The 19,593-nt window shown below is 34.6% G+C and overlaps 1 protein-coding gene across 3 annotated transcripts in view; it reads right to left on the bottom strand.

The window, feature by feature from the left end:
• sema5a (sema domain, seven thrombospondin repeats (type 1 and type 1-like), transmembrane domain (TM) and short cytoplasmic domain, (semaphorin) 5A) overlaps window positions 1-19,593 on the bottom strand; it is a 126,072-nt gene that overhangs the window by 63,538 nt on the left and 42,941 nt on the right. For all 3 annotated transcript variants that reach the window (XR_006158531.1, XM_042752485.1, XM_042752484.1), the window contains exons 4-5: window positions 16,201-16,246; window positions 1,734-1,796 (exon numbers count right to left, since the gene is read on the bottom strand). Coding sequence is in view for 2 of the 3 variants with exons in the window: in XM_042752485.1 (XP_042608419.1) it covers window positions 1,734-1,796; window positions 16,201-16,246 (109 nt within the window). In the remaining variant the exon portion in view is untranslated. The remainder of the gene's footprint in view (window positions 1-1,733; window positions 1,797-16,200; window positions 16,247-19,593) is intronic.

Raw genomic sequence — 19,593 nt, 5'->3', positions numbered from 1 at the left:
CGGCAATCCCAAACATAGTCCCTATACTGCTCCCATATGACTTAAAATAGCTCAGCTCAGTGTAGCATACTATAAAGCAAAGGGGGACCCTCCATCTCATGTTTGACAGAGCTGGAGAAAGTGAAATATTAAGGAGATTTAAGAAACATTTTGTAGCACAAATCTGATCTGATTCAGTCAGCATTCAAAAACACAAGGGAGTCGGTGCTGAAGTGCCATGGAAACAGCTCCATAGCAAAGTGGAAGAGACGTGGGAATGCCTGAGCAAGAGCGATGCCATAAATAATGGGTTAGCTATTTTAGGAGGGTGATTGCTTTCTTAAGTACAGGTAATATTTAAAAAAACCTTAATTCAGGATGTGAATTACAGTGGGGTTTGGGGGTTTGAATTCACCCCTCCCCCCACAAATGGAAGTCAAAACAAAAGGTAGGTCTGAAACATATTACAATGTTTCAGTAACCACAAAAGGTCAGATTACAAGTTAGTTAGCTCATATTTATTCATGTGGCGGAAAAAGGTAAGAGAAATTGTGCCTGAGGTGTTTACTATAGCAACAGGATGCCGCTTTAGTGGTTTCTATTAGGATCAGTATTGGATGTTATTTAAAACATAAATAGGTAATAAACAGATACTATCATGATATAAAAATTGCATTAAACTTCTTTTAAAAGTGTTTTTTGTTTTTTTAAAGTCAAAATAATAGACGCTTGTCAAGAGGGTTTAGGCAAAATTCTGAATTTCAAAATTGGCTCTGTTTTGATTCACAGGTTAAATCTGAATTAAACTGACCATGCCTTACAGGAAGTTGCACTGAAATGACAGGAAGTATGGCAGGTAAAGGCATTCTGGCAAGTGAAGTGTTCTCTGTCCCTTAATTTGCTTGTCTGTAACGTTTAAGCTTAAAGACATTCGAAACTTTTTTCAATCCAACATTTAAGGTTTGTAAAAAAGAATAGATTTACAATAGATTTATTCCAAGGGTTATTAATTTTTATGAATTCAAAAGATTTTTAGTTTTTGAATTAATTATCTTAGGCTCACCAAGGATGCATTGATTAAATAAAGTTAAAAACAGAAATATTAAGAAATAATATTACATTTTAAATTAGTTGTTTTCTTTTAGAATATATTTTAAAATGTATTTTAGTCCTGTGATGACAAAGCAATTTTTCAGCAGCCATTCCTCCAGTCTTTAGTGTCACATGATTAGTTTTGCTGCTAAAAAAATTGTGGAAACCATGATACATTTTTTTTTTTAGGATTTCTCAAAAGAACAGCCTTTATTTGAAACAGAAATAATCTGAAACATTATAAATTTCTTTACTGTCACCTTTGATCAACTTAACTATATCAAAGTATTAATTAATTAATTTTTTTCAAAAAAATATTTCCAAGATTTCCAAAATTTACTAAAAAATGTATCCCCCATATTGTATTTATTAATTTATTAAATAAATGTATATATATATATATATATATATATATATAAAATGTATCCCCCATCCTTTCATAATTCTCACACTGTGTTCAATTGAAACAAAATATGAAATATTTGGAGAGTTTAAATCACTCTCAGAAGGAAGCGTGCAAAAGATGTAACTCTGATTGTGCAACTTTATATCCTAGAAGGGTGCATAAAAGTACAAATTAGCATGTAAAAGGTACATACTAGTACCTTTTTTAAAACGGTACTACCCCAGCGACAGTTTTTGTACTTTTCAGACGTGCTTACCTCTGATTTGCCTCGACTGAAACAGGCTCCTTTGGTAAACTCATCGCAATGCCATTCTGCCTCCTGTAAACAAACACACATTAAGAAGAATATCATGAAATGACATGTTTTTCTGTTAAAGAGGCCATTGTTGTGAGCTCATCATTCATACAAGAAAAAAAAACAAAACAGATCTGCTATATCAGACAATTGATCTATGCCTCAAATGATTTTTAAATTTACTAAGCTCTAGGATATAGTGCAAAAGAAACTCTTAAATCGAATCTCTGTGTTTAGCCAGGTATTATCGATTGTCACTGAGAGGATAAATGAACTTGGCTATAGAAAGCAGGCAGATCTTGGATGATAATCACTTGTATTCAGCTCCACGGCATTCTGGGAAAAACAACAGGCTTTTCAGAGGCAGCCTGTGTGCCGTCCTTCGCCGAGAGATGAGGGTCCCGGAGACAATGACAGCGTCTACAGACTATGGTTGCATTCACATTTCACCGCTGGCACTGAACTGCTGGATAGTGCCAAGTTTGATGTCTGCAACTGCCTCCAAATGGATTTTAATATCAAATGAGCTCCTCGCACTTATTGACCATGAGATCTCTGGCTGAGATCCAGACGTGCGAGACTTTAAGCTTGCCAAGCGAAAGCAAGTGACTAACTATCAAAAAACAATTAAGGAAAATGTTACAAAGGCACAGTGACCATTTTTATCCTTTCCAGAACTGAAAAATTAATAAGAAATTATCATTCCCCAAGGAGGCATGACTCCGGCTAGACAGTAACCTCATTTTGAAGTGATCTAGAGCACAGCAGAAGCCCTGTGGCTGCTGGCTGAGATGTTACTCTGTCTGGAGAGTCTTCGATCATGGCTTTATGAGACGGGATTGTTATGTCACCCCGGCCCGAGGCTGAACAGGACGTAGTGCACTCGTGACCCTCTGGAAACAGGCAAATATTAAGTAAAAAAATCCAGGTTCTCATTCCCTCTAGCCAACAGGGAATCTTACAAGTGACACTTAGAAGACGGCGCAGGGTGTGAATGTGCAAATGCAGGACTGAAAATCCGTTGTCTTGCTCAGTCATGCTGCTGAATGTGTTTCCCCACGAGGCCCATTCATGCCAAATCTCCACCGTAAGACAGAGAAATAGGCTGAGGGATTGAGACACAGGAAACTCCTTCACATCTAGAGTGACATGAAAGATGATTGAATGTGTCAAAATAACCATTAGCAACTGATATAACACTTTCAGCCTGACAATGATAGGAAGGAGCAGAAAGGGAAGAATACTACGCACTTTCATGCTTCAAAGCGTATTGTCATATGGCATAATTATAAGCTAGGCAGCGGCACTGAGGCACAACACTGCATTTTTAACTGTGCATTTCATGGACTTTTTTAACCGAACAGCAGAAGGAATAGGAACAGACTTCATTCTTATATCCCAGGCTAGAAACCAGCTATTTTGAGGAAAGTCAGTCGTACAAACAAACTGCACATCAGCAGAATGTTTCAGAGTACGAGGACAGCATTAGGATGTCTTAAAGCAGTTTTTGTGTGTGCCAGCACAAATTGCTTAGAGGTAGTAGTCGTCGCCCACTCGAGGTGTTGCCTTTAGCTCAGCAAAAATGCTGCAAAACGTGAATTAAATGTAATTACTTAAACCATTACCTTGACAAATTAGGTTAAATTACACTTTGGAAAATTGCATTATGAATTTCCAGGAGAGTCTAAACAATGTCATTCAGTAGTTGGCATCATTCATCAGTAGAGCTATTTAATGATGTAATAATGCTGAACGTAACCATTAACCAACTTGAACTTGGCCATTAACAACTTGAATGTTATTTGCGCTCTGTGATATTTTTACACAACACATTTTTCAAAAGTGAATAATGGGAAAGAGGCAGGTAGACACAGGCACAGCATAAAATTGCTCTTTCAGTAAAAATATGCTCTATTTACGTCAACTGGTATTTATGATTGACTTCAAAATGTTTATGTCTTTTAAAATTTACGTTGTTAACAATATCCATTTCCTTAAAAAGTGTTCATCAGTCTATCCTTCTTATTTTTAAACGTGGAAGTAGGCAAATGACAAGAAGAAAGTGCGGTAAAGAGTAAAACTGTTTGCGCTACAAAGCAGTATGTCCATTATTAAGATAATACATTAAAATAATATGGTAGGAAACACTAGTTTGCAATACCAAGCAAAATGAACTGTTTTGTACAGCTAAAAATAGCTAGAAGGATGACACCAGAAGCCAAATTAAATGTACAAATCTCTGCTCTTATGGAAAAAGAAGGTAGTTTGAAGTGCCCCTATTATGTCATTTCCAATATTGCCTTTCATGCAGTGTGTAATGTAGCTGTATGTGAACGTAAATGATATGCAAAGTTGAAAAAAAAAAAATGCTGAAAGTGCACGATAAATAAAGTCTCCCAAAATAAAGAATCGACTCTGTACAGCCTAGATCTGTGACTACATGTCACAGGGTAACAATCGTTTCTGACATGCTGTACTCTGTAGACCAATCACAACAGACTAGGCTATCTGACCAATCAGAGCAGAGCAGGTTCATGGAAAGGAGGGATTTAGAGAGACTGTATCTTTGAACTGCTTCGAACAAATCATTTGAGGATCGCTGGAAAATGAGGTGATATTAAATGCATATTTTGAGAAAACTAAAGCGTTTTTTGACCTTGCATGCATGTAATCCTATTGTAGGAGACTCTCAAAACAATATTAGGAACCATAAAAATGGCATAATAAGTGCACTTTAACCCTTAAATGTATACCTCGGGTCTTTAGCAACTCGGGACATCATTCACTACCCTTTCCCTCCTTCATTTTTATAAAGTAAGACATCAAATTTCTTAGTATTCCTCAATCTATTAATTCTAAACAATATAACGAGAAAAAAAAAAACATAAAAGAATGCCTTTTTCTGTTCTCTGATGTTTTGTAAAAAGTGTATAGGGTCGCTAGAAACCCGAGGTATGTAAATGTGTATATATATTTTTCCTGTGCAACTACATTTAATATCTGATGACTCAATACGTGCAATGCACCTTTTTTTCCTCGAGGTGGCACTGTTTAATACACAATGACAATGTGATGTTTCAGTCATAATTACCGCAGGTATAAAACAAATGAATATAATCAGAAAAATGTAACTGTTTTAAATGGCTTTACTGCAGTGCAATTACTGTATGCAATGAAATATAAATGTCACCGTCATTTGATGGTGGATGTGGTGAATAAGCTGCCATCAAAATATTGAGTTTGAAGTCATAGAAAATGATGGTTTTGAGAATAAGGTTGAGATCACGAATATGAACCAAATGCTTAATGTACTGTAGTATGGAAGCATATGGGTAGCATTATTCAATTTGGGATGTAATATGCAAAATGACAATGTAATATGTAAAATGGCAATGCATTTCTACATTTACATTTACATTTTCCAATACATTTGTGCAACGTTTGGTGCAAAATGAAAATGAAAAATTAAATTACATAATTTTCATTTGCCATTTCCTACACCAGTTTTAATATGTAAAATGAATACTAATTTTAAAAAACGCTTTATAAGTTGCAAAATGAAAATGAAAATGTATTACAGAAATGATTATATATGTCTAACATGTTCAAGCAAAAACTGTGGCAAAATGATCATTTAAATGTTATTTTTCTTAAATGCATTAACACTCACAGTCAAGACACTTACGATTGCATTTTCATTCAATGACCCGCAATGAATGTAGCAAAATTCAAAGTGCACATTGAAAATGCATTCCGAGCCGATCACGTCTCCGCCCCCTCCCGCCCTGTCAATCACTGCGTGAACAAGGCGGGGCTTACAGAAGGTCAGAGACTCAAGTGAGAGAACATGGACAAGACAGTTGGCCCGTGTACATTTTGATCATTTCGGTTTATGGCTTCAATATTTCATTCGCACTTTTGGGCGGAGCTGAAACGCTGCTTTCATCTGATTGGTCGAATCGCTCCGCTTTCAGCTCGGTCTTTTTTATTCTTTCAGGCAGAATAAGAGTCAGTGCAAGTGAAGCACTGTAATGTCTGAAACCACCGCTCACTGTTAATTAGCATAATATTTGAATCAGATGTAGCTGGGCACATAATTTGTGCTGCTGAGACCTGCAAGAGACCCCGTTAAATTATTGTATAAATATTTTCCCACTGATAAAAAACAGTGCAAATAGTTCTGTCTCCTTGGATAACAGTGAAGTGGAAATAAATATAGTTAAATATATGAAATAAAATTAAATATGATTTTTTTGGGAAGGTAAGTCTGGCCAGTTATATAAGCAACACGAGTCTGACGAGTCTGAAGATCTGAGCTGAATTGGGTGAAACATTGAAGTTCCAGTCTGTGTTAATTACTCTCATAATAAATAATAATAATAATGTTAACTGTATTTTTCGGTATAAGTTGCATCAGTCCAAAAATACGTCATGACGAGGAAAAAAACATATATAAGTCGCACTGGACTATAAGTTGCATTTATTCAGGACCAAGAGAAAACATTACCGTCTACAGCCGCGAGAGGGCGCTCTGAGGTAGGCTACAGGAGCACTGAGCAGCATGAGCACTGAGCAGCATAGAGCTAATTTTACTATTTTTATTTAGAAATTTAACTATATTAATTTTTACAATTATTTATTAATGTCACACACACACACATACCTAGTGCCTTATGACTTAAAATATGAGAGTGGTAAATGTTACAGACATGGAACTGTTCAGTCTATTATTGATTTTTATTTCCACTTCACTGTTATCCAAGGAGACAGAACTATTTGCACTGTATTTATCAGTGGGACAATATTCATACAATACTACAACCTAGAAATAATTTGCAGGTCTCTACAGCACAAATTATGTGCCCAGCTACATCTGATTCAAATATTATGCTAATTAACAGTGAGCGGTGGTTTCAGACATTACAGTGCTTCACTTGCACTGACTCTTATTCTGCCTGAAAGAATGAAAAGACCGAGCTGAAGACTGAGCGATTCGACCAATCAGATGAAAGCAGCGTTTCAACTCCGCCCATAAGTGCGAATGAAATATTGAAGCCATAAACCGAAATCATCAAAACATACACGGACCAACTGTCTTGTCCATGTTTTCTCACTTGAATCCTCTTCTTGAGATTTGAGTCTCTGACCTTCTGTAAGCCCCGCCTTGTTCACGCAGTGATTGACAGGGCGGGAGGGGGCGGAGACGTGATCGGCTCGGAATGCATTTTCAATGTGCACTTTGAATTTTGCTACATTCATTGCGGGTCATTGAATGAAAATGCAATCGTAAGTGTCTTGACTGTGAGTGTTAATGCATTTAAGAAAAAATAACATTTAAATGATCATTTTGCCACAGTTTTTGCTTGAACATGTTAGACATATATAATCATTTCTGTAATACATTTTCATTTTCATTTTGCAACTTATAAAGCGTTAAAATTAGTATTCATTTTACATATTAAAACTGGTGTAGGAAATGGCAAATGAAAATTATGTAATTTAATTTTCATTTTCATTTTGCACCAAACGTTGCACAAATGTATTGGAAAATGTAAATGTAAATGTAGAAATGCATTGCCATTTTACATATTACATTGTCATTTTGCATATTACATCCCAAATTGAATAATGCTACCCATATGCTTCCATACTGTGGAAATGCGCTCTGACAATGACAGTGATGGTAAAATCATGTGCACAAATTGAACCCTTCTAAGTTTCAAAAGGTAACGAAATATGGTTTATTTTATTCTTCTGTAATTGTTCTTAAAATATCATGAGAGTTTTTTCATGAGAGAGATCTATCCGTGCTGGATATATTGGTCCGGGTCACTAAAGACCCGAATTTGTAATAATGATTGGCAAAACCTTCATGCATTTAAGGGTTAAAATTGGCCTGGTTAAAAATAACTGTTTCCTTTTAAAAGAGTTCATCATCTATCAGTAATTTTGACAGTTCAATAAGCAGCTTACGTTTTACACAAAATATTGTCAGTTACGTTGTAAATTTTTGCTCCACAAAGGAAAACAGTCCAAACAAAGCCACAACATTTCCAAACAATGCACAATACTGGCGTCTTTGAACGAATTGGTTGACGGACCAATTCAGTGATTCACTCACAAAGAGACACTTGTCACCACCAATTGGCAAAATGACGTAACTTTCAGGAACCCCTGTAAAATTATTTCTAGTTTACTAGTGATGTCCCTGGTCGGTCAGACCTTGAATAAGTTTGGTAGACTCAAAGTAATGGCTTAAAAGTTCAAATTTGTTGATTTGTTTTAAAAGGGAAATTTGTTAATATCATTGTTTATATAAAGATGTAAAGTGGCTGGGAAGTAATGAGATTTCTCATACCAGTGAGCGTGAAGGTGGCAGGTATTGCTAAATGGAAAACTGACTGGAATTACAATGGAGTTATTACAAAATGTGCAGAGCAGATGGGAAACTTTCACTCCTCTCCACTTACATATTCTAATCCATTCTGTACTTTGCTTGATGCTTTAAATGAGCTAACTCCGTTTTACTTGCATCGCGTATGCAGCACCACAATGAAGAAAAAAGTAGCATAAAAAAAAACCTGTTTTAGAACACAATGCTCAATAAATTCACCTTTTGTTTTCAACAGTTTGTCTTTCAGCTTTTCAGAGGTTTTCTTTATGGAGGCTATACAATTGGTTACATACATAGCTTTCACCATAAACATAAAAACACAGACAACATCTGTAGTTATAAAACCCACTTTAATGTCTTTACAGTTCTACCGCTCCTGTATGGTAGACTCGCTCCATTGTTCCAGATGGTCCAGTGCAGACCCCAGAACTGAGCGGTCATTGTCAGGAACAGGTGGGCCAGAGAGACCCAGTCAGCACGGTGTGGGTTGAGTCGCCCACCACACGGCTCTCTCTGAATTCTGCCTGGAATTTACATTGCCAAGACAAAACAAAGCATGCATAAATCATTGTAAGCATTTCTGTTGTGCATGCTTGTATTATCCGAGTTGAAGAATGCAACCACAGGCACGCTTTGGGTATTCAGTGAATTCTGCTTATTCCAACAAGCAGCACGTCAGGCAACAGTCAACAGATGACAAAGTACTGCATCTTGCTCAATTGGATTAATCGTGCATTTTCATAATTACAATGCACTGAAGTGTGTATTTTTTGGGTTATGTTTTTTTGCCCTGCAACTGTGGCTTGTAAATGAGTTTGAAACCTCATATATCACAGAAATCCTAGCCAAAAGTGATCTTTTACCAAAACCCAATACATCTCCACTTATCATATATGTAAATGGGAAAAAATCCCAGAAGCACTTACTAGAGTATGTTGCTAAGTAGCCATTATCAGCCTGTAATTGGCATATAAAACCACAGTCCAAGCCTAGTTCCTTGTTAATCAGACATCTGATGGAGTTACAGTATACAGAGCACTGAAGGGGAGCTCATATGGTCATTATTTCATGAATGTAAATGGCAGAGTAACTGGAAGCAATTGAAACAGCTGCCCTCAGAAATTAGCACAAGTTTTCTGTTGATCAGTGCATGTAATTGTTTTAGTGACGGTGAGTAAGAGAGGTTAATGAAATACATGACTGACAATCTGTCTCTTTTACTTCAACTTTACATTGCGTATAAAAACGTTAATGATATAACATGTTAAAGTCATTATCAGCTAAATGCTGTTAATAACACTTTTCCACAAACTCCTGCTCTTTAGAAAATATGAAATTAAGAGCATCTTGAGAAGTCTAATCGTGCACAGTTTTTTCTCAAATGTGTATTTGAATCTGCTGTCTGCTAGCAGGTTTCTTATGTGGCAACTTGTTAGTAACTTTAAAGCACACAACTGTTTCAAAAATTCATGTTTGAGGTATGAAAGTGTGTAATTAATGTAACTGACTGCACAATTTTTTCAAGTAATATTAATCACAGGCTCTATTTTACTCAAAGAATGCTATTGTTAAAACCCAATGGAAAATTTCTCAGACATGGCTAAAAGAACTACAAACTAAATCCGGTACTGAGTGAAATGATGATAAAATGTAATTCATATCAGTTTGAGACCAAAATTAGCTACATTTATTTTGAGAAAAGATCAATGGATTTCCTTTTTTATTTTTTTTTTATTTTTTTACTTTTCAATTTATTTATTGTATCATGATGTTTGAGAAATGTCAGTCAGATGACAACTTGTTTTTTTTGTTAATTATTATATATTTTTTATTATATTATCAATTGACTGACACAAGATATGTAACTCAATTGACAACTCATTATTTGTTTTTTTATTTGTTTATTTTTATTTTATAGATACAATTTATAATCTTAATGAATCAGCTTATATGATTTACATTTCTGTTTTGATATCTCAGAATTAAAACATTTTTTAAAAGGCAATAAAAATATCAGAAATATCTGATAAAATATCAAACTAAAAATTAATTAATTCATTCATTTTAAAAGTGTAACTTGATGTTTAATAATTTCATTAATTCATTCAAATGTATAATTTTTAATTGTATTTTTAAATGGTTGGCATGTCATTTTTGATATTTCAGAATTAAATAATATTTAAAAGTTAAAATATCTGAGCACACATAAAACTAGCTTGATGTTGGCAAAAAACTGCCTTCTGCAATGCCATACAATTCACACACATTTGCACAAAATATCAGTTTACAAATAGTACCAAAGTGAGGGTTTAATTTGTGGATATTAATCAAACAATGTGACTTAAATGGTCTAAGAATATTACCTACCAATATCAATACTTGCTAATTAATATTCATGAGTTCACAATGTCACTCACAATTCCGGTGCCCCTGAATAAAATATAAACAAAATAAAATGAACAAAAGATCCAGAGTCACGGCTGAAGAAAATCAACACGCAACCAGCTGACATGATAAAATCATCGATCACGGTAATGGCTCTGTTTCTGCTGAACCAAACGCACTGGTGCATGTGTGTAAGTGCAGCGGATAGCTGAATTGTGCTCATGGGCATATCCCCTTAGAGCAAACGGCTAAACACCGGTTTAAATCACCATGATTACCATATTTGCTGCGGGAGTGAATGTAAATGGCAGGTCCTGGCTGGTACGTGCGAAACGAGACAGCTGTCATGAGCTGAGGAGCTATACTGCTGTGTTAAATAGAGAGTAAGTGAGCGGCACAGCATTATGAGTGCATGTGTGCTGAATAGACACAGCAGGCTGGCTGTGGTGCAGAGGACATACAGGTTTAACCAGAGGCGATCGGTCAACAAGCCACTCGGATAAGACGCCACCTCACATCGCCTCCGCTCATTTCCTTTGAGCCTGCCAAAAGGAAACCAGACTATCCTGAGCAGCCAGACCTCATTCAGTTCACTTACCGTTAAATATTCAATTATTTAATGACACAGTGTAAAACTTATACATATGCATCAGGAATAAAGACGCCAATTGCTCTGTTGCATATTAACAACTGATTTAAATTTACTCTCCCAAAACAGGTGAATAGAGGTGTACTGGGGAAACAGGCTCCGGCGTTCATTTGTCAAGCTTGAAATACAATGAAGTGACTACAATGCATTTATTCAGGCAATTAATCAGTGGTGCTAGGAGTTCTGCTACTGTACAATATGCAAAATGCTCAAGGGAGAGCAGACTTGACAGAGGAAAATGGGCTGAGCAAGGTGGATTCTGGGTAGACTGAGACCGTAAAGACTGAACAATAGAGCTGCTCTTCCTCAAGCACCTCTTTCATTTGACCAATGAGAGAAGAGATGCATTGTTCGTCCATCTGGGCTTCAGAATCCCATTGATATAAGAAACTACAAGAGGCCAGTATTTATATTTTCTTCCCGTTAAAGGTCACTACCAAAAGTGCCAATATCATGTTTTGACATATGGAATAAAAAATAAAAATGAAAAAGGTAAATGTGACTTCTCATCTCACAGTTCTGACCTTTTGTGACATATAAATTCAGAATTCTGAAATGCAAACTCGCAGTTCCAATTTTACATCTCACAATTCTGTGTTTATATCCTGCAATTCTGCCAGAGAATAAAAAAAGGTGATAGTGACTTTTTAACTCCCAATTCTGATTTATCTTTCAACTGCAATCTCAATTCTCAAGAATTGCGAGAAAAACAGTCAGAATTGTGAAATAATAAAGTTACAATTACCATTTTTTTATCCCATGGCAGAAACAGCTTCCAAAGGAGGCAATATGTTTAATGTACAGTATATAAAATTAATTAAAGAAATGTGCAGAATAACTGTTCTTTGAAATAAATTTGTACCACACAAAGTGACCGTTTCTCCAAAGCTGCTAATGCAGTGTAAAAGCACAAATAAGCAACTCAATTCATATTTACTTGTAAATTACGCATCACTACTCCCTTTTTTCGAGAAAAAATTAAAAAGCATTGGATTGCCATAATTCAACATTAAGCATGTTTCTGTTTACCATGATAGTAGCAGGCATATAGAACTGACATTTATCATGAAATCCTATGTAAATAAATGTGAAACCTATATACAGTATGGTTTCATGTGTTTCTTTAACACTTTTCCATTTTCCTTTCCTTTAATAAAATATTTCTTTATTTTTTATTAGAATTTTTAGTTTATAATTATCGTCACTTTTCAAGCGTTTTAATTTTATATATTGATTAATATAAAACATTGTAAGCAAATATTAAAAAAGAATGTAGCAATTCTCAGCTTTAGTATTTAATTTAGTTGGATACTGACTTCAGTGACTTCCAGTCAGGCAGCACACAGGGAGCCTGAGACTAAATCCAGTGCAGACCAGTCCATCAGAAGTTTGTCTATCAACAAGCAGGTCTACATTGTTAAATCACATCTAAAAACCTGCTTTCCTCGTCTCTCTTGTGGACGACAGCCTGACAGAACAACAACAACGTTACACAGAGGACAAGCATTAGCAGACATCATCTGAACCTGTCAGCCAGTTTTCAAACTCACTTTCTCAACATTTCGTTGTGTCTATCACTTCGTGACCTCTTTCTTTTTTCTATTATTACGATTTCTAAGAAAATTAAACTAGTCTGAGACATTCCCTTCTCATTAAAGCATATCTGACCTGCCCAACCTTCCAAAGGGCTCTTTTTCAGCAAACTCTGCAGATCTGAATCCGCTTTTCAATATTGTGAAGGGACCTGCAGGAAACTGAAGTCATGGTAAATTATAATACCAAACTTCATTCTGGATCAATAGACGGTAAAATGTACCAACCACCCCCTCCCCCCGCTCCAAAAAAATCAATCTAGAGTCACCCATAATGTTAATTGCAGGAATCATTCTGTATCAATGGTCGGTAAAATGTACCAATATATATATATATAAATAACTGTAACTGTTAACTGTAAAATACATTTTGTAGAAAGAAAAATATTTTCTTGTCAAAATATATGCTGCATGTGTGTGAAAATATTTTTACAGTATAATATATATACATCAAAATAAATCCACAGGTTTTGTTTACATAACATGTGTGTGTGCTGTGATATATTTATAATGTATATATAAATAACACAAAACAGTATATTTTTATTTTGGATGATATTCATTATATGAATATAAAATCGATACATAATCATATGTTTGTGACAGTACACACATATATTATGTAAACAAAAACATTTATTTTGGATGCGATTAATCGGTTGACAGCACTAATTCATACATGTGTGTGTTTTTTTGTGTATGGATATTGAAAAGGAGCTGACAGTGATAGAGGGGAAAATGTAACAGATGGTAAATTATTTTTACTACATGTGGTAATATAAATAAAATGTCAGCTAAAAAAATGCTCAGTGCAGAAGGGCTTGCCAAATTAATAAAATACAAGCCTTTTATTTTGCCTTTACTATGTACAATAAAGACATTTTAGTTGGCATCAGCTATTTGAATTTTGAAATCATTTTTACATACTTGCATGTACAGTAGGAGACACAAATTACACTCATTTTGTACAATGACCCATGAAATATAATGTGCCCTGCCCATGTCCATATAATGATTGCATACTATACATCTACTATAGTGCTGCCACATTTATCCTGCCATTAAAAGGCTTTTAATGCTTCACAAAACTGTGCTCTTAAACACTAGCGGAGGTGTTGCAGACACGATGGGTCAGTCTGCGGGTTTATTTTTCCCATTGCTGATGCATCATTGCTACAAAAAGCTCTATTCTGTGAGATCAATGAAGGATAAAAGCAGCACTTTCTAGGTCATTTCCTTCTCAGGTCTCTGGACTTCTCGCTCATTGCACCATATTGCCAGAATCATTCATATTATCCCCTCGCCTGGGACATCACCGGTCTTCCCGAAAATTGTTGTGTAAGGAGAGAAGAAAAACTCTAAATATGAATAAACCATATTAAACCAAAAGCTCATCAAAAACTCAAAAGGGAACAACATTTATGCAATACTGTCATTTTTTTTTACCCCAGATCAAAGTCGTGAATGCTTAAAAACACAAACAACCTACAAGTACTCATATAGACCGCAATGGAATTTGGCCTCGGGTCAAGCTAAATAGGGAAGCTCCCCTCAAAACATCTCATCAGAGAATTTTTCTTTTCAGAGAAACCTTCAGCAAAGTCAGCTGTAGAAGTGACAAAGGGCATAAAAAGACCAAAAAGAAAAGTACACACAAGACTCCGTGCTGTGAGGCAAGTGAAGGAATTCTACTACGGAGGAAAGGATTGGCTGGAGAGCAATGGAAGGGCTCATCTTTGTGATGCCGGTTCCCTGTGAGCAGGTCAGAACAAAAGCCATCTCAAAAGTTGTCTGGTCTGTTTGCTCTTTTCCCCAGGAGATCACTCTTTTTGAGGAGACCCCATGATGCTGAAGTTGTTAAACAGCCAGTGTTTGGCTCTTTTAAAGGTCTTAAAGGAGTCCATTGGGAAAGACTTCCAATAAACTTTCAAATATGTCAATGTTTGGATGGTTATTTACAGGGTTATAAGTTGTTCGATGCAATAGGAGAGGGAAAGTAACTTGTCTGTTGCAGCTATTACAGGACAGCGGTTACTCCTGGGTAATTATGTTTGAAACTTGTTAAGGGAATAAGATATGCAGGTCTTCATTCAGGTCCATTTGGCTTCTAAACTAAGCTCATTAATAGGACATTATAGAAGTAGAACATCTAAAGCGGCATTCACATTGACAATGATTCACAACCACAAAGTCATTCATTTTTAATAATTTGTTAAAATTTAGTTTAAACTTGTGCCAAGTTGTAAGAAATGTACGCTTAGTATTCATGTTGGTTTTATATGGATTTGTAAAGGCTATACTTATAAGGGTTTTCATGTGTTTTAACCAAGTAAAATTTTATTTAAACATTTTTTATACCGTAAACACATGTGAGCAAAAACATAATTATTATTTCAAAAAGTTTAAAACTTTTTTTAATGTATTTTTATAAATATAATTAATTCTTAATTCTTAAATAATTTGCTACATATTTAATTACATTACGGTATTGTATTATTGTATTGTATTACTGTATTATTGCAAAATTTTACAACACTGCCTTGTTATAGAAAGGTCAAAAATATAAAATAATATTGCTATATTAAATATATATCCATCTGTCCATTTTCTAAACCACTTCTCCTATGTTTGTTTTCAGGGATGCTGGAGCAAAACATATAAAATATGAAAATTGCTGATATATTAAAATATATTTTAAGACATTTCTTGTTCTTTTTTTCTTTCATGTTTGTTGCAACACATGGTTTTGGTTTAGTGGACAAAAATGGTAAAATAAAATAAAATAAAATAAAATAAAATAAAATAAAATAAAATATATATTTTTTATTTTTTATAAATAATAATCTTTTTAATAAGGTTTTTTTTTCCATCCCACAGAGTGATCCGCCAGTTTATAAAGCACACAGACACAAACATTTCCAATGATTAATCCCAATCAGTATAACCAGCACTTAAGACTCTCTAATCCTTATCAGCCTCATCATATTTATTAGTGAACATCATTTTTAATTCCCAATTCAAAGCCAGTATCAGAGACTCAAATAACATGTTTGTTTACCAGCATTGAAACATTAAATTTAGCACAAACAGACATCAGGCCATACAAATAAGAGCTGTTAATAGTTTTCCATCCACACAAAGCCAAAATGGAGTCCAGGGAAAGTTTACATATGGATTTAACAGAGAGCACCAGCCCACAGGGCAAGAACGCCAGTCACGTCAGCATTGTGACGAACTGACAACTTTTAAATTGGCAGGGTCTTTTTCTCTAAGCTTATGAAGCCACAGTAATTGGCATTCACACATGGTGGCAGCAACACCTGTTAGTCTCATCCTGGGTGTTTGAGCTGTCTGAGCAATTCTGGAAAAAAAGAAAGACAGAGACAGACATAGACTTTTTTCACCCACCTGGATCAATGAAAGATCCTCCAAATGTAGCCTGAAGAGATGATTTCTGAAAGAAAAGACCAATAAAAAGATATGAATTTCCACCCAAATCAGAACACGAGTTGCCTCAGAGGGTGGGCAGGCATTGCTGTTATAAATGGAGATTTTTATGGGTTGCAACATTTCGAGTGAATCCATGCGCAATAGCAATTGGCCAATGTTGTGAAAGGAATGTTTTGAGCTTTTTCAGAGATAAACAAGACTATAAATAAAACAGAGGATTGGGAACTAAATTGTGAAATTAATTGCTGAATAAATCACATTAACATGCTCCCAATACACATCCGGTTTTAATACAACCTGGCATAACAGTTCAAGTTCGGTTTTTTTATATGATCTGCACACCTGGATGAAGTCTAACAATGTGTTAGAGCCAAAAATCTCTTATGCAAAGTGTGCAGCCTACTGTCACTTTAATGACCCAAGCTGGACCTTGCCTAAGGATAAGATGCTTGTTTGGAGCAGCAGAGGCCTGTAAATGCTGCATGCATTTTAATTCTGGGAACCGAAAAACAACTAAAATTGCTCCTCCAAACATCTTGGGCCGAGCATGTAATCTAGTGTAGCAATATAGTGTTCTGCCAACTCTAATCTCAAATGTAATTTATATGTGGAACTACAAATCGCATATCCGTCCGACATGATTTTACATCCATCTGTGAATGTCGGAAGCACAAACACATTTGCTAAAACAATATGGTATGTAATCTGAAAGTGGAGCCTGTCTTATTGTATAAGAGAGTACATGATAAATCAGGTTTCTGTGATTAAGGTCCACTTACTGAATCGACATGCCTATTGATTGTGTTTCACTGCATTCCCGTTAAAGCCTTTTGAGGCTATGGTGACCCTGGACCATAAAAGCAGTCATAAGGATCTTTTTTTTTTTTTTAAATTGAGATTTATACATCATCTGAAAGCTGAATAAATGTGCTTTCCATTGATGTATGGTTTGTTAGGACAATATTTGGCCAAGATACAACTATTTGGAAATCTGGAATCTTTAAAGTTATCAAAGTTAAGTCCTTAGTAATGCATATTACTAATCAAAAATTAAGTTTTGATATACTTACGGTAGGAAATTTACTAAATTACTTCATGGAACATGATCTTTACTTAATATCCTAATGATTTTTGGCATAAAAGAAAAATCGTTAATTTTGACCCATACAATGTAGCCTATTCTTGGCTATTGCTACAAATATACCGGTGCTACTTATGGGTCACATTTATGAGAACACAAAAAAATCAAGCAATGCCAAGATCACTTTAAAAGGTAGTTTGCATATTTGTGTAGGTCATTTTAATAGCTTGCAACACCAAAACTAATAATAGCCACTGCACAGATGTTTAGGATATGATTATTTTGATTTTCTGTCTGATGGTGGTGATAAACACATGGAGTTAAAAATAGGTTTCACCATTCTTTCCTCTCAATCCATTCTTAGCAGCTGAATACATTTGCATACACACACACACACACACACACACACACACACACACACACACACACACACACACACACACACACACACATATATTAATGCTTGACAACAATTATGTATTTTTTTAAATTCATGATGTTGACACCGAAAAGGAAAAACAACGGAAAAATGCATTTTGTTAAACAATGAAAGCTGCACGAGGTTTTACATTACATTACTTTTGTACATTTAAAAAATAAAAGTAAAATATCTATCTAATCTATTATTATCTATCTTCTATCTATCTATCTATCTATCTATCTATCTATCTATACATAAAAGGTATAACAACAGTTTTTAAATGTGTGTGTTTCAGTAGACGCATGACTCAATATTTCACACTTTAAGTGCCTGTACTTTGACAGGTCTGCTCAGTCTGGTGTTGGTAATTGGCAGAATGTTCCTTGAGCTGCTGAGTAACTTCATGAGAACCCTGTTGTTCAGTGACCTTGATGAAGCAGCAGCTCAGTTGGAGAATCTTGACACAGTCCATTAGGCCAGAGTGTGGGTGCGTTTGTGAGGCCTTGGGCCCTGCAAACCCATCTGCTCCAGGGACATCCAGTCGAGCCGAAAGCACCATGGAGTTCCTCCAAGGCAAGACTTTAGTTTTACTCTACACAGCTCAATTCGAACAACACTGATCCACAGCCCCAGACTCATCCTATCCACAGTGATAAACATTAACCACAGAAAGATAGCGGACCTGCATAAACAGTGTTGTTTACTGTGATTTTCACCTCTCCATTCTAAAAAAAAAAAAAAAAAAAAAAAAAAAAAAAAAAAAAAAAAAAAAGGAAAGAAAAAAACCTAGAAATGACTTTCATGCAGTTCTCAGTAGGGATGATCTAATATGTATTTTTAAGGCAGACAGTCAATATATTAGCCAAAATAAAATGCACTTATACGATAACCAATGTTAACATTTTTGAGGCAGATATTAGACAAATAAATAAAAAAAAAAATGCAAAAAATTAAAAATGTCATTTTTTAAAAACATTTTTAAAACCAAAATCAGTTTTCCACTGCATATGATTATACAAATATTTACAAATATAAATATAAGTACAAATATTTTACATACTAAACTATCTACATTTTCTTTTAATAATAATTACATGGAAAATAAACAAATTATTAAAATTTAAATATATTATAAATATATAAAAATTTAATTAAGTGAAATAAAAATACAAACTGATATGGATAAACAATGTTAATGAGAGGCAGATAACAAATATATTAGACAAATAAATAAATAAATGCAAAAAAAAAAAAAAAATAATTAATTAATAAATTTTTTATTTTACTTTTTTATTAAATTTCAAACTTATTTATTTATATATTATTATATTTATATATATATATATTTTCAATATATATATATATAGATATATATATATATATATATATAAATTAAAAATTCAAATCAGTTTTCCATTGTATATAATATTCATACAGTGTAATAAAATATTTGACATCCTAAACTTTCTAAATTTTCTTTTAATAAAATTAAATGCAAAACAAACAAATAATTATAATTAAAATATATCATAAATATATTTAAGAATATTCATATCCCATATCATATATTCCCAACCTCAATCTAAAGAGCACTACTAGACTCCTTTAGCTCCAGTTGTCTGCATTTGTCTTATTTGAGAGGTTTGCTGTCTCCAAAACCCGAGCCCTAAAGTACAAGACATCTATTGACAGACCGAATCATTAGTTGGAACTGAGTGACTGAGCTTTCTCATTATAGGAAAACAATGAGAACACAATGTCTGGAAAAACTCAACAAGTGTTTCCTGCTGTGCAAGAGGGCAAACTAATATTTTCAACTGAGTCATTACCACTGATATGCACTTCTTTG

The sequence above is a fragment of the Cyprinus carpio genome, chromosome B24, assembly GCF_018340385.1.
Source record: "Cyprinus carpio isolate SPL01 chromosome B24, ASM1834038v1, whole genome shotgun sequence".
Lineage (NCBI taxonomy): Eukaryota > Metazoa > Chordata > Actinopteri > Cypriniformes > Cyprinidae > Cyprinus > Cyprinus carpio.
Note: the sequence above shows the minus strand (reverse complement) of the source record. Positions and strands in the feature narration are given on the sequence as shown.